Source organism: Phyllostomus hastatus, unplaced genomic scaffold (assembly GCF_019186645.2).
Source record: "Phyllostomus hastatus isolate PE091 unplaced genomic scaffold, TTU_PhHast_1.1 phas_scaffold_78, whole genome shotgun sequence".
Lineage (NCBI taxonomy): Eukaryota > Metazoa > Chordata > Mammalia > Chiroptera > Phyllostomidae > Phyllostomus > Phyllostomus hastatus.
In genome coordinates, this window is record NW_025334041.1 from 11,548,274 (window position 1) to 11,560,891 (window position 12,618).

The following is a 12,618-nucleotide window of genomic DNA, read 5'->3' on the forward strand; positions in this document are numbered from 1 at the left end:
GGGAGTTGATGCTGCTAAGCCGCAGCAGTGGGGGAAGCTCCAAGCCACTTCAGACATCAAGTGTGCCCATCTTAAAGACGGATCCGGTCTTTGGAGGAAGTGCCATCATGTCCTTGTCACAGAACACATGCTGGGACAGACTAGAGCGGGGGAGCCAGCTGGCCAGGCCAGAGCACGCCCCTCCGCATTCCTGTCCGGGGAGAAGGGTGGGAAACCCAGGGCGACTGAGAACAGCACGTGGGGGTGTGAACCTGGAGGTGGTGGCCAGGCGGCAGAGTTACGACCTCCTCCAGCTTAGGTGAAACGGAGGTGGGCCAGAGCCAGTCACGAGGGCAGGAGCCAGCTCAGCAAGGGCCGTCAGAGCTGAGCCAGGGGGCAGTGACCGGCAGGGGCAGGAGCCAGCACGGCCATGTGGGAGTGCCCACGAGCAGCAGGCTTGGGCAGCTCCGTTACCCTCCACTGCTCCTGGGGTCCTGTCGCTGACCTGCGGTCTGTCATCCTGATTGACTCTTGAATTTGTAAAACCACATGTGTCCGTTCAGCCAGTGAAGTCACCCATGCTGATCGGGCTCCGTGGCAGGCCCTGGTGGCAGTCCTTGCCTGCACATGACCTCATTGAATCCTCTGACGTGCGTTCTGTGGCAAAGGGAACTTGAGGGAGGTGCCCGAGGTCACTGATGGAGCGGCTGTTGGGACCCAGGTACCAGGCTAACAGCATCCTCTGTGGCTGTGGGAGGTGTTGCCAAAGAACTGGAACTAGTCGGGGAAGTGTCGTCAGGGTCCCTGGATGGTCGGTCACACTAAGGCCTTGCCCTCCAAAGCCTGCCCCAGTGACCCGGCCGGGGGCCACTTGGTAAATCCGCGGGAAGGAAACGGAGCACGCTCCGTGCGGATGCTGCTCGCCGGAGCGGAGGAAGTCGGACTCATTTTCATAACATACTTGAAACCATCTCTTTGGCCGAGAAGTTCTTGCACCTGAAGCTTCTCCGCATCACTTTGGCCAAGGTTTGCGGCACGTGGGACGTCCCCCAGGTGTGTCTGCCGACGCGGCCTGGACAGTCGGGAAGCCGAGCCCTCTCGGCCGGGGCCGGACGCAGAGACGACGCCACCGCCGCTGTCAGGAAGCTGCCCCGTTAGGCGGCCAAATAGCCTTCTTAAAAATCAGAAGTGCTCTCATAAAACTTGTTTTTCATGCGGCACGGGCTGCAGTTTCCACATGGGACAAAGTGTGAAACTAGGCTTTTATGGGAGACCTCGGAGATGTGTGTGAACTTGCAGTGACTCGCACCGCATTGCTCCCCAGAGGCGCCGCGTCCTCGCCGCTGCGGCGCGTTCTCGCGCCCGCGCTGTGTCGGGGGAGGAAGGGGCCGTCACGCCGGTGCGACGGAAACCGGCTTGTGCTGCCTGTCCCTAATTATTTCTCATCTTGATTATGGCAACATTTTTCTCAATTGCTGTCATCCTCTGCTTCCCAGCCCTCCTCTTTGAGCTTGTTCTTGGCATGGAAATCTTCCTCCGTCTGTAGGTTTGCACCCTGTAAATATAGCACATTGTATTTCACAGTTAGACGGGAAAGCGCCATACCAGGAACCAGCCCTGGCAAGTTGCCCCCGTCCTGCAGAGAAAAGCTGCACTTGTTTCCAACAAGACCGTCCTCTGCGCCCCTCGTTCCCAGACTTCACGTTATTAAAACAGGGCGTCGCCCCAGGGAGCCGCCTGGGCTCCTCCTGCTGCACTCGGCCAGGGCCAGGGCCAGGAGGGGGCGCCGAGGCTCTGTCCCCCCATGTCTCAGGGTTGTGAAGAGTTCAGCAAAGTATGTTCAGAAGGATCATCCTAAGTCAACACTTCCTTTTCCCCCCATAGCACTGGAAACCTGGGTCCTGATTCATTGTACTGAAAACGTAAACTGATGTCAGGCAGCTTTTGTCCCTGTGTTTTAGGCAGATGGCTCTGACTGGGTGACTTCTCGTTGGGTTTTGTAGATAGATCCCTGGCCATTCCCTTCCAGTCTAGACCATTTCTAATTACTGATTAAACGATGGCCGACCGGGGCTAATGTGGCACCTGACGATGTGCCAGAGACGAAACACTCCATGCACACCAGACCGTGCTGTCTCCCCAACAGCCCTGTGCGGGCAGCCCTGGTGCGCCCTCCAGCTGGAGGTGCAGAGAGGTAGAGCAGCCGACTGAGGCCAGCAGGTGCGAGAGCGCAGCCGGAAGCCAGCCCAGGCAGCCTGGGCCCCGGGGGCCTGCACACCCACCCACCCACACGGCCTCTGGCCGGGGCTGGGCATTCCAAGTGGTGCTGACAGGTTCCCACAGAGGGGTGGCGCTCTGGTGCTGTGCACGTCTCGCAGATTGGGACCCCTGTTGCTGTCATTGTATGGAGTGTAATTCCTAGGTATTGTACAAAAATATGTCAGTTATGCATAAATACCTATGCGACTGTGTCACAGAACACCGTCCTTCTGGGGTCCCGGGGGCTCTGCCTTGGACGTCCCCCCTTCCACAAACACTGGCTGAGCCTGCCCAGGCTGCCGTGCCGGGGGCCAGAGTCCACGGGAATCAGGAGAAGTAGCCCTGCCTCCCATGGCGGTTTCCGGTCAGCGTTTCTGTCCTTCCCCACGTCAGTTCCTGTCACAGGTGAGGCTGTCGCTCTGCCTCGGTGCCCACCTGACGCTCCCCAGTCAGCTTGCCTTCCGGGTTGGATTGCAGGGTCCTGCTGGCTGACCCAGTACGTTCCCGTTTGTCACCAAAACCACCATACTCTTCTCTTTCAGCCAAATGGTTTGTGTTTTTTTTCCCGTAATACGGCTCTAGTGGCACTTGGTTGTCTTTACTCCATTTGAAACAGTTTTGTTAGACTGTATTGTGACAGCTGTCATATTAGCATGCATTTAAAAAGAAACATCAAAATTGGTGAATTTTTGTATAGTCATTTTAATATTGAAGATGGAAGAAAACACTGCATTTTTGGCATATTATGCTTTATTATTTCAAGAAAGGCAGAAGTACAACGGAAACACAAAAGGTTTGTGCAGTGTATGGAGAAGGTGCTGTGACCGACCGAACGTGTCAGAAGTGGTTTGCCAAGTTTCTTGGTGCTGCTGACATTTTTGGCCAACTGAGTCTTTGCTGTGAGGGTCGTCTTACGCACTGGAAGATGTTCAGCAGCACCCCTGGCCTCTGCCCACGAGAAGCCAGTAGCAGCAGGTTCACCACAATGAAAAATCCAACCCAGCCCATCAGCTTTCGTTGTAAACCAGGGGGATGTCTATCTTCGCTTGGTTTGCCTCCCTGCGCTGTCGGCTTCCCCGGGTGGCACTTCAAGAAGCCACTGACACAGCCACCATGCTCCCGGGAGGCCATTTCCATAGAATTTTTGTCTCTTTTTCTTAATTAAGGTCTGTGGGTTTTCTCTTCAGCGGTGGGAAGGCTTCCCCCTGGACCCTTCAAATACTAGCGTGAGGGGCGGGGTGTCAGTACAGAGCGGGGGTTTTTCTGTGCTCTGTCCGAACGCCCCGTCCCGCTCCGCTCGGTCGGCACTTGCCAGGGCTCGGGGTGACCTGCAGAGAGGGGTAGGGGTGGGGGTGGAGACGAGAACGGGCCGAGGAGGACGGGTGTGCGTGTACCAGAGCAGAGCCGCTTCCTGCTGAGGACCCCGAGCCGCATGGCCCACACGAAGGAAGCCCCCAGACTGCCCACCGTGACGGTGGGCCATGGGACTTCTGAGACGCTGAACTGAGTGTGGGGTTCGGTGGCCCGTTCTAACTCCACGCCCCGTGTTCCCCAGCACAGCTGGCCAGGCGGCGGCCCTGGGGGACACCTGCCCACCTCTCCCCCTGCAGCAGAGAAGCCGCACCCGCCACAGCCACTGGCCGCTCTGCTTGATGACAGGGCAGGCTCGGGGCCAGCAGCGCACGCAACCCTGGGTGCCCCGTGCGCTTCTTTGTTTAAAACAAAAAGTGTCCTCGAGGGAAGAGTGGATGAAATAATCGGCTCACGTGACATTTTGCTTATTTATTTACCAGATACCAGGCGTTCTAAGTACTTTCAATTTTTTTAATCCTCACCTGAGGATATGTTTATTGATTTGAGAGAGAGACATCGCTTGGTTGCCTCCTGTATGCATCCCCACTGGGAATCAAACCCACAACCTAGGTATGTGCCCTGACTGGGAATTGAACCTGCAACCTTGTGGTGCCCAGGATGACGCTCCAACTAACGGAGCCACCTGGCCAGGGCAGTGTTTCAAGTACTTTTAAAAATAGGAACTCAGTTATTCATCACAAACCTTACAAGGTGGTGGTGGTGTTAGCCCATTTTACAGACGAGGAGTCTAAAGCTCAGAGAGGTGATGCCACTTGCCTGGGGTCACCCAGCTCGCCAGTGGCGATGCCTGGGTCCCCGGCTGGCTCCCCGAGACCTCACTGCACCTCAGTCTGCCGGCACTGCGAAGTTCCAAGCCAACATGGCACCTGTCTTGATATGATGTCCCTCATGGATTTTTTTCTAATGGAGATTCCCGAACCTTTCACAATTATCTTTTTTGTTTGATAGCACAATAGGCCTTTCTAAAAATATTATTTTACATATAATATGTACATATAATGTACGAAACGACCTTACTATGTGCAGCAGGCCCCCCTGCGCCAGGTGTCTGATAGGCATTAGCTCTAATTCTTAAATATAAGGAAGAGATTCACACCCATTTCACAGAAGAGAAAGTAGAGGCCAAGGGCTGTCACTCAGCTAATGAAGGCCAAGGCATGAACCCAGGTCTGTGCACTTCTCCTCTTTGTTATAGGACACAATTAAGTATAAACAGGTTCTTCTTGCGCCCCATCCAAGGGAGACAGTCTCACAGAGCACCCAAAAGACCGGCAGGGGACCGATGACCGGGGCTAGTGGCCCACTTAGCCAGGGACAGGGCCCGTTCAAGCCTGTTGTCCCAGCTGTGGCTTGGACGGTAAATTGTGTGGGCGCCCTGCCTGCCCCCCTTGGGGCTGGCAGCCATGTGGTTGGTTTCCAGGCAACTGAACCCACAGCATGAACCCCTCAGGGTCTGGCCCCTTTGATCCCGTGGTTTTGAAGTTATCTTTTCGGCTGGACTTCGTTAAGCCCTCCCTTGGTCTGAGCCCCCCACCCCACATTATAAACAATGTTGCGTGGTTCTTGGTGTTCAGGTTAACAAATCAGGCCCACGAGATGGATAAATCAGTCATTCAGACCTTCTTCCCGCCGGGAAGGGGCTTTGTGAAGCAGCACTCACAGTCTCCTAACACGCACAGTAAAGGACGCCAGCATGGGCGTGTGTGTGCGTGTGTGTGAGACAATGCACTGCCCTAACCAGTGCCCCACGGACCAGCAGATTCCAGCGTGCGCAGACTCAGAGGTGCGGCATGGCCCCCTCCTCGTCTCCCCTGAGTGTTTCCAAAGTGATCTCACTCCCGAGGGCCACAGCCAAGCACTGCAGGGCTTACCGAAACCCACATGTAACGCCAAAGCCCTGCTTTTGCCAAACTGCTTTCTCTGCCCCACCCGAGAGTTTCAAAACAGAGGGTTTGCATTCCGTCTGAGCGGCAGATGGTGACGACCCCACAAATCGAGGAGGCTGAGAGACCCCCCTCGGAGAGCGGCTGGGGTCGGGGTCCAGGAGCAGCATGGCAGCGAGGGACCTCCCCGAACGGCTCACTGAGGCTGCTGCCTAAGCTCTTGAGCCTCATGCGGCTCAGTTTCCTCGTGTGTGTGACAGTGACAGCCAGGCCCACCCCACAGGGTCGCCAGAGGATTAAAGGGGGTGATGCATCTAAGGTGCCTGAAATCCGAGATGCACTCCAGCAACTTGAGGCCCCTTCCTTCCTTCCTGCGTCCTTTTAAGTGTTCAGCCTCAGATGCCGCAGTCCTTGTTCCAGGCTCAACTGGCTCTTCAAACAATCTTATTAATGCCTATTAAAACGAAACCCCATAAAAGTGCCAGGTTTGGGTGGTGAAATAATTGATGTAGCGGAGTGAGCCCACGGAGCACCCAGGCCGCCCCTGGAGCGGCGCGGCCTCACACCTGGGGGGTGGATTTCACAACCGGGATTGCTGCCGTCTCAGTCTTATTAACGCTGTGCTGTGATGCTGTTTATTCCCCCGGGCTTGTAAATGCATTAGGACTTGTCAACATATTATTTTACACCGTTTATGATCTGTGGAATTATGTCCTTCAGGGTCGTATTATGCAAAAGCTCAAAATAAGTGGCTTTGGGCCTCATTTACAAAGAGCAAAAGGGACTGCTGGTTGAAGTGGTTTCCCACCCCGTCCTCCGGAACAGAAGTCAGGGAAGCAGGCCCTGACCTGGGCCGTGAGCAAAGCTGTTGACCTGAGCGACACCGGAGAACCCCCTGGCCCGTCCTCCCTGCCTGGCAGACAGTGTCAGGTAGTCCGCTGGGGACAGGCGTGGCCAGCGGTGGTTTGGTCTCCCGTGATCAGGACCTGCACACGCTGACCCTGACCGTTTGCCCTCGGGGCTCTGGGCATTTCTGTCCTCCTATTCCCGAGCTTGTGGCAACCCCCTTTACAAATGTCCTCCTGGTCTTCCCAGCTCAGCCTGTAGAGAAAAAGATCTCGAATTCATCCCCACTGCAGTGTAAATACCCACTAGGGGCACATCGTAACCCCGTCCCAGATTCTCTCAGTGGCTCAGCCAACGAAGCATGAAACTAAGGGGCCGAGTGCTGTCCGGCGAAATGTCAGGTGTCATTTGTGTGTGTGTGTGTGTCGGGGCTGGAGGTGTCCTCCTTATGGATTACTTTTGGACCGACCTGCCCCAGACCCGAGTTCCAGCTCTTGTTCGGCCGACTCCCAGCCACGAACTGTCAGGATGCCCTTAACCCGGCCTCGTGGGTCATTTGCCAGACCTTCCCCACTGCCGGTGCCTTCCCGCCAGGGCTGGCCTGGGGTCTCGAGAAGTTTGCTGCCCTCGTGCCGGGAATGCCCTCTCCTGGGGCAGGAGGAGCTGCCCCGCCCCCGTCCCTGGTCCTGACCTTGGCCCCTCCGGCCGCCTGCGGGCAGGCGATGGCCCCTGACGCTCCTGCTGTTCTGTGACCCCGCAGGCAGCGAGTACGACGAGGAGGAGGTGGACTACGAGGAGTCGGACAGCGACGAGTCCTGGACCACGGAGAGCGCCATCAGCTCCGAGGCCATCCTCAGCTCCATGTGCATGAACGGAGGGGAGGAGAAGCCTTTCGCCTGCCCCGTTCCTGGGTGTAAAAAGAGATACAAGGTAAAAAAAAAAAAAAAAAAAAAAAGTGCCACTCCATGCAGCGTGACCTCTTGGGGGAGGGCGAGGCCCGGTCAGGCAGCAGCCCCTCCTTCCCCCTGGAGAGAGGGACAGTGCGGAGGCGCGGCCCTCTCCTGCGCTGGCCGGGTTTCCCCCTGCGCCCACCTGTGCGGGGCCGTGAGTCGGGATATTTTGGTTGGAGGACCGTGCCTCTGATGGTCTCCCAATTCGAGTCCTGTCAGTTGGGACACAAAAATGTCACCTGTGTATTGGCTGGGCCTTCCCCGGTGCAGGGGCTGGCTGCCCGGGCGGCTCCCAGAAGGCCATATCCAAGGCGTCAGGGCTTGGCTGGGAGCCCTTCTGGGAAACGCTGTCGGGTACTTGGCTTCCAGCTAAGAACGGTCTTGCTCCCTCCCCCCATGGGCAGGAAAGGAGATCAGGAGAAAGGGGGCTTTGATACTTTTCACATCGCACCAGCAGCTTCGGCGTCCTCTCGGAGGGCCTTGCCATGGTGCCCCAGGACGCCGGGGGCGCCCCATTTTTTATTTGCAAACTCACTGGGACAAAACACTGAGGAGCACCCACACCAGTCAACGGTGGGCTCAGTGGGCACTTTTTTAAAAATGTAAACTCCCCCGTGTTGCAGCTCTTGAAAATCCAGCCGAGACAGAAACATCAAAGCCTTCGGCACAGCCGAAGCACCCGGCGCCGTGCTGATTCCCCACCGCGCAGCCGGCCGGATCTTTTTTTTTTAAGGCTTGGAAAGTGCGTGGCAGCCCAGTGCCTCTCCCGTTGCTTTCTTAAGTATGTTTCTGAGCACGGAAAATAATCTGTTTCAGTGCTCTTTATGTCGGCTGTCGGTACGAAAGCTCAGAGCATCTACTCTGTAACTGTTAAAACCAGCATCCAACCACGTCAGACGCGCTTTGTTGAAACTAAGGTGAAAAGGCCCCCCGGGGTTGGGGGGCAGTCCCCACTGCACATCCGAGAACCAGGCTCAGGAGGCGGGACCCCTGGGCCTGTTAGACAAGCTCCCAGTCCGGGGGGCAGCTCTGTGTTGCAGAAAGAGGTTTGGTTTTTGTTTGGCCTTTTGTTTGCACGCGGAGGAAGACTGACAGGGCACGCTGGCACTGTGGGGGCCCGCTCGCCCGGGCCTGCTCTTCTCTCTGCTTTCTGGACGCCGGTCCCTGGGGCTTTGCCGCCTGGCCGCCTCCTCCCCAGCGCGGGAACTGTGTGTCCGGTGTCGGGGCGCCCTGCACGCCCACCGGGTGAGAAAGGACCGGGCGCCCGACAGCGGCCCCGACTGAGGCCGAGGGAAAACAGAGACGCTGCGCCCTGGATTTGGACGCCCTCCTTCCACCTCCAGCTTCGCTCCTTTTCTTACATTCCCGCCCCGAGTCGTTTCTGTCTTCTTCTCCTTATTCTTTTGCCTTTTTCTCGGGTGTCTAGCAGTTTCCTCCGGTAGTTTGTCTGCGTCCGGGTCCGTGAGGCCTCTGTCCAGTCTCTGTCCACGGCCGAGAGGAAACAGGGAAGCCGGGCGGCTCCTGCGGCACTGCCAGACGGCAGGGTGGTGGCAGGGCGGCGGCCGGCGGCAGGCCTGACGCCCAGGAGGGAAGGGCGTTGCTTTCCTGGGCCGGGGTGCACGAGGGTGGCTCTGCTTCTCCGGACCAAGCCATCTAGGCGAGCACACCCCCAGTCCCGAAGCTTCCCCGGCTGTCAGCTGGGAAGCTGGTGGCCATGGGGTTAGCGCGGGGCCAGCGCGGGGCCGCACCGGCTGGGAGGGACGGCAGGCAGCTCTTCTCCCGGCATCTGGGGCGTGGGCGGGCTGAGAGCTGGCGCATTCTCCAACCTCCCCGACTTAGCACTGACGGGCCCACGGGAGGGGACTGGCCGCATAGCTGGCGCTCCCCACGCTGATGCCCTGGCCCGGGACGCCAGCTGCGCGCATTTCTCAGGGCACCGCACAGGTGCCACCTCCACCAAGACACCCTCGCCAGTGCCCGGACCGACTCCCCACTCAGACCACTGTGCTCTCGGACCTCCCCGTGCGTTCCGTCCTCGGGCCCCAGGGCTCCAGGCCCCTCCTCGGCGCCCAGCACAGGTCCCTAGCACAGGACACCCGCCGAGGATAAAGGGACGGAGGATGCAGGGGAAGAGGCGCCCCACTGACCACCGGAACCCCAAGCGGCAGCATGCCTTCGTTCTTGGGGACCCGCCACCGCAATCCGACCGGGAGCCGTGGTTCCCACCTGCCCTAGTGCCGCCCCCACTTTTCCTCTGACTCTAGACGGCGGCGGGCATGGGCGCCCTTGTACGTGGGCGTGAGTTTGAAGGATGGGATGGGGGGCTTTGAGGTTTTTCACTTTGGTAATTTTTATATTAGTGGTTAAGATTAATAGCGTTTTGCTACTTCTGAGAAATAGAAAACAGACCAAGCCCTTCCCCCGCAAAGTTTCGCTGAACACTCAGAGCGCTGGGTGTAGGGAGAACAGGGCCGCCCCAGCCACCGGAGGGAGGCTGGCCGCTGCCGCCGGACGCGCAGGCCAGCAGGCGTGCACACATCCGGGCCTCCCCCAGGGAGAAGCCAGACTCCTTCCCCTTACGTGCACCTTCCAGGCTGGCCAGGTGGCCTCACTGTAAGTCTAATAATACCACCACCCCGACCCCCAGCTGCTGTCTCCCCGCTTTGCTTCCTCATCAAATCTCGAGCCACTTCACCCTCTCCTTCACGTGGAGCATGAAGGCCCGCAGGAAATTGGAAGTCAGGGTCTTCCTTCCGTCGAGGGCCTGCGTCACATGCTGCGGCCCTTCAGGCCGGCGCGCCGACAGCAGAGATGACACACAGTTAGGGATGCGATAGCCGCGCCGGGTGTCCGGACTCGAGGTTTCATGATGCCACTGGAGTGGGATTCTGAGAAGATCCCCTAAGTAGCTGTCCCGCGGCTGGCCCAGGTCCTTCATCTGGGCGGTGCTCCCCGGCGTGGAAATGAACCAGAGCCGGCCTGTGCTCAGCCCACCGCCCAGTCCTGGCCGCACCTCACCCTGCCCCTCCCTCCCTCCCCAGGCCAGCCCCACATCAGACCACGGAACACCACACCACGGGCGGGCGGCAGCTCTCTGCACAGCAGGGGTCCCAGTCCTTCCCAGGGCCTAGGAGGTTTCAAAGACTGCCAACTGGCTGCAGTAAGGAACGAGCACCCAGCACCTCACTGAGGTGCGTGGGTGGCATTGTGGCGGGAAACTAGGGCTCTGGGCCCCTGCATCCCCCGGTTCCCAGCGCAGCTTAGTGATTCTGGCAACTCACCTTCCCCGAGCGCCAGCCTCGCCTGAGACGTGAGTGCCGATTATGAGACTGCAGACAGCAGGCGCTGGGCACAGGGCGTCTCTGGTGTCGGTCACCTTCCGTGCCCTCTTGAAGCTCAGTTCCCTTTCCTGTCGTCCCAGGTCAGAGGAGGTAAGCCTATCACTGCCAGCTTGCCTGCCACTAGTTTTTAAAAAGTCCAAACTCATTTCGGGATGTCCGCAGCTGGAAACTGCAGTCTTTTTAAGCTGCTCAAGTCTTAGAAAGTGGGAGTTCCCATTGCTGTTTGAACGAACAGAAGGGAAATCCTGAGTCTGAGTAGAGCCTGTGCTAACACTCGTGATCGGGGCATGCTTGGACACTCGTGAACACGTCCAAACACAGCAGCAGAGAGAGGGGTGACGCCATGTGTTTCCAGAAGCGCGGCTGTTTCCTGATTTCCCCAGATTAGCGAGGCTGACGTGTGTGGAACTGCTCGCTTTCCTCACAGCCAGACACACGTCACGTCTGTCTGTGCCCCAGCCTGCAAGGAAACGGAACCAGCCCACCCGCGTCTGGGCTTGCGCCGCTCCCAGCGGGCTCTGGGTCCCACTGGTGCTGGACCGGCTCCCTGCGGCCTCCATCATTCCCAGCTCCGAAACTGCCCTCGGCTAACTGTTCGGGACATCTCAGGCCCGGGTGGGGAGTGTCCGAGCTCTGATCCTGCTGGGGTGGCTATGCCTTTTAGCCTGTTGGCCAAATGTTCCTTTTTGATTTCCTGTTTTCTGACAAAAGTGTGAGTGGTACTGGGGCACAGGGGTAGTTGGAGTTTCAACAGTCCATCTTGCAACAAGTCCCCTGTGAGAATGAGGACACGAAATGCTTCAGCAACCCTTTGTCCACAGAAAGGGATCCTACTGGGTGCTCCAGGAACTCCTCAACCTAAGAAAACAGGACACGAAGCAGGCAGATGCCAACTTCTGTCATTTGTGAGCCAGGCGACTAACGTATTTTTACTTTCTTGGAAAGCTAAGTCTTTCTCCGATGGTCCTAAAACTGTCGACTGCCTTTCCAGTAGCTTAAAACCATTATTTTCAAGGTTCTGTGGTTGCCTGGCTCCAGCTAGGGAGTTCTCACCTGGGTCTGTCTTGGCTACGGCAAGATGCCAGGTGGGGCTAGAGGCACAGGTCGGCTTCCTTTCAGGCCCGGGCCTCGGTGGGACGGCTGGGATGGCGGGGAGGCTGGCAGGGCCTCTGTACCCATCTCACCATTCTGCGGCTGGCACTGCCCTCTCTGGAACCCACTGCAGCGAGCTCTTACTACCTCTGGAAGACTAACGAGGGGCTTCCTCGCCCTGCATGCAGGAGGGACAAGGGCTGCAGGTGCAGAAGGCCAAGAGCAGGTAGGTGTACAGGGCAGAGGGTCCTTGTGATCGACTCCCTGGACAACCTTTAGACTGGGAGCACCCAACAAAGTCAAGCAGGACTCTCCCATAGGACTTCTGAAAGGTACTGATGTGAATCTTAAGAGGGAAATGTAAATGGTAATGAGCACTGAACTCATTTTGTTTAGTGGCCCAACTGCTCTAACAGTGGTGATGCACGTTTCAACAAATGCACGCACTCCGGCGCCGGAGACCGTGCTCGGTGCTCGTGAAACAGCACCAGCCGGCCCGTCCTCCGGGCGCTCACGGAGGGCTGCACGTGGAGAGAGAGCCATGCCAGAATGCTGAGCCGGTCACAGGACTGGGCGCGGGGGCGGGGACGGGGCCCGGGCCCAGGGCATGCTTTTGGAAACAGCCCCCTCCCCTGGGGGCCTATGCACAGTGACCTCACGTCTCAAACCCCCTCTTCCCCTAACCCCGATCTGGCAACAGCTGACTCAGAAATTTTCTAAGACCTGTGCTCTAATATCACGTCTTCCATTTATTCTCTCTTGAATCTTCCACCAGTGACTCCAGTTCCCTCACCTTCTAACGGGATGAGCACTAGTAACTTGTTTAACCTGTTAAATCTACAGAGTGAGTCTAGGCAGCAAGTCTTACACAGAATATGCTAACTAGCTAGCACA

The 12,618-nt window shown here is 57.8% G+C and overlaps 1 protein-coding gene across 2 annotated transcripts in view; it reads left to right on the top strand.

The window, feature by feature from the left end:
• The window catches only part of JAZF1 (JAZF zinc finger 1), a 296,969-nt gene that overhangs the window by 281,435 nt on the left and 2,916 nt on the right, over window positions 1–12,618 (top strand). For both annotated transcript variants that reach the window (XM_045828884.1, XM_045828885.1), the window contains one exon: window positions 7,102–7,271. In XM_045828884.1, the coding sequence (XP_045684840.1) occupies window positions 7,102–7,271 (170 nt within the window). The remainder of the gene's footprint in view (window positions 1–7,101; window positions 7,272–12,618) is intronic.